At 57.9% G+C, this 1,128-nt stretch overlaps 1 protein-coding gene across 1 annotated transcript in view; it reads right to left on the bottom strand.

Annotated features, from left to right (window-relative positions):
• The window catches only part of LOC104622130 (A disintegrin and metalloproteinase with thrombospondin motifs 14-like), a gene marked incomplete at both ends in the record, with an annotated part of 1,873 nt that extends 788 nt beyond the window's left edge, over window positions 1-1,085 (bottom strand). Inside the window, 4 exons of the mRNA XM_010288803.1 lie at window positions 107-270; window positions 423-506; window positions 628-751; window positions 952-1,085. Coding sequence (XP_010287105.1) covers window positions 107-270; window positions 423-506; window positions 628-751; window positions 952-1,085 — 506 coding nt within the window. The remainder of the gene's footprint in view (window positions 1-106; window positions 271-422; window positions 507-627; window positions 752-951) is intronic.
• Between the last annotated feature and the right edge of the window lie 43 nt (window positions 1,086-1,128).

Here is a 1,128-nt window from a genome sequence, read left to right as displayed (position 1 = left end):
TCCCTACCAAAGTCCTTCCATCACCTCCTACATCCCATCTCAGACCACCTTCTCTCTGCGATGGTCATCGCCAGCACCCCCCGGAGGATGTGTCAGCCAGGCTTACCAAAACGCTGATGGCCTCGTGCAGAGGACCGCTGGTTTTCAAGCTCTCCTTGCCATGTTCAACAGCGTATTCCCACTCCAAGCCCATCTCAATGAACACTTGGCTTTTGGCTTCCTTGCCCTTGGCATTGAGGATGAAGTTACCCGTGGCTTGATTCTTAACAGCTGGAGGAGAAAAGAGGTATTTCAAGGTCATTTCCTCTGGTCACTGCCTTTGAAGGACTGGAATGACCCAAGTAAGACCCTTGGGGTGGGAATTGTCCGAATAGGGCTGAGAAAGAAGTAGCGGCTGAAGGGAGAGGTGAACTACGGCGTACCGATGCTGTGGGACGCCGGCTCCATCTCTTCTATCTGAAGGTGCCTCGCCCCAGCCGGAATCTCAAACATCTTCAAAACACCCGCTGAAAAGGAGGGAGGATGGATGGAGGGAAGAGAAAGAGCAGGTTTGCTCCAACCGGACACACACCCACGTGTGAATCCGGCTGACCCTGACCCGCGCCCAATCCCATCCAGCCCGCTCACCCGGCTGCTTGGGGGTCTTGGCCAGCGTGCCCTTCACCGTCCGGCAGTGGGAGTTGTCCCCCCCACAGACCCCGCACTTGTCGTCCTGCTTCAGGGAGCCGACCTCCTTGTCACAGCCGACGTGCTGGCACCCGCGGAGAAGAGAAGACAAGCACGGGGTTACATCCCCGCAGCCCAGCCCACGGCTCCGCCATCCCCGTAGCCCTTTGCTGCACACAGGGTCGGTCCCCGGGCTAAAAATACACGTCCCCAAGGGGTAGTGAGTCAAGGGGATGCACAAGCTCTCTCCTGGACAGGCAAAGGACGGGGACGTCAGCTCCTCACCACGCACTCGCCCCGGACGCAGATGCTGTAGGGGTCTCGGTAGCTGCACCGGGTACCATCGTGGACAACCTGATTCATGAACACCACGTCCCCCGTTCCCTCGGACAGGCAGATCAGCTCACATTTCTGAGCGTCTGTGGCAAAATCAAAAGCAAAGGGGGAAAAAGGAGGGGGAAA

Source organism: Phaethon lepturus, unplaced genomic scaffold (genome assembly GCF_000687285.1).
Source record: "Phaethon lepturus isolate BGI_N335 unplaced genomic scaffold, ASM68728v1 scaffold44076, whole genome shotgun sequence".
In the NCBI taxonomy this organism is placed as follows: domain Eukaryota; kingdom Metazoa; phylum Chordata; class Aves; order Phaethontiformes; family Phaethontidae; genus Phaethon; species Phaethon lepturus.
Note: the sequence above shows the minus strand (reverse complement) of the source record. Positions and strands in the feature narration are given on the sequence as shown.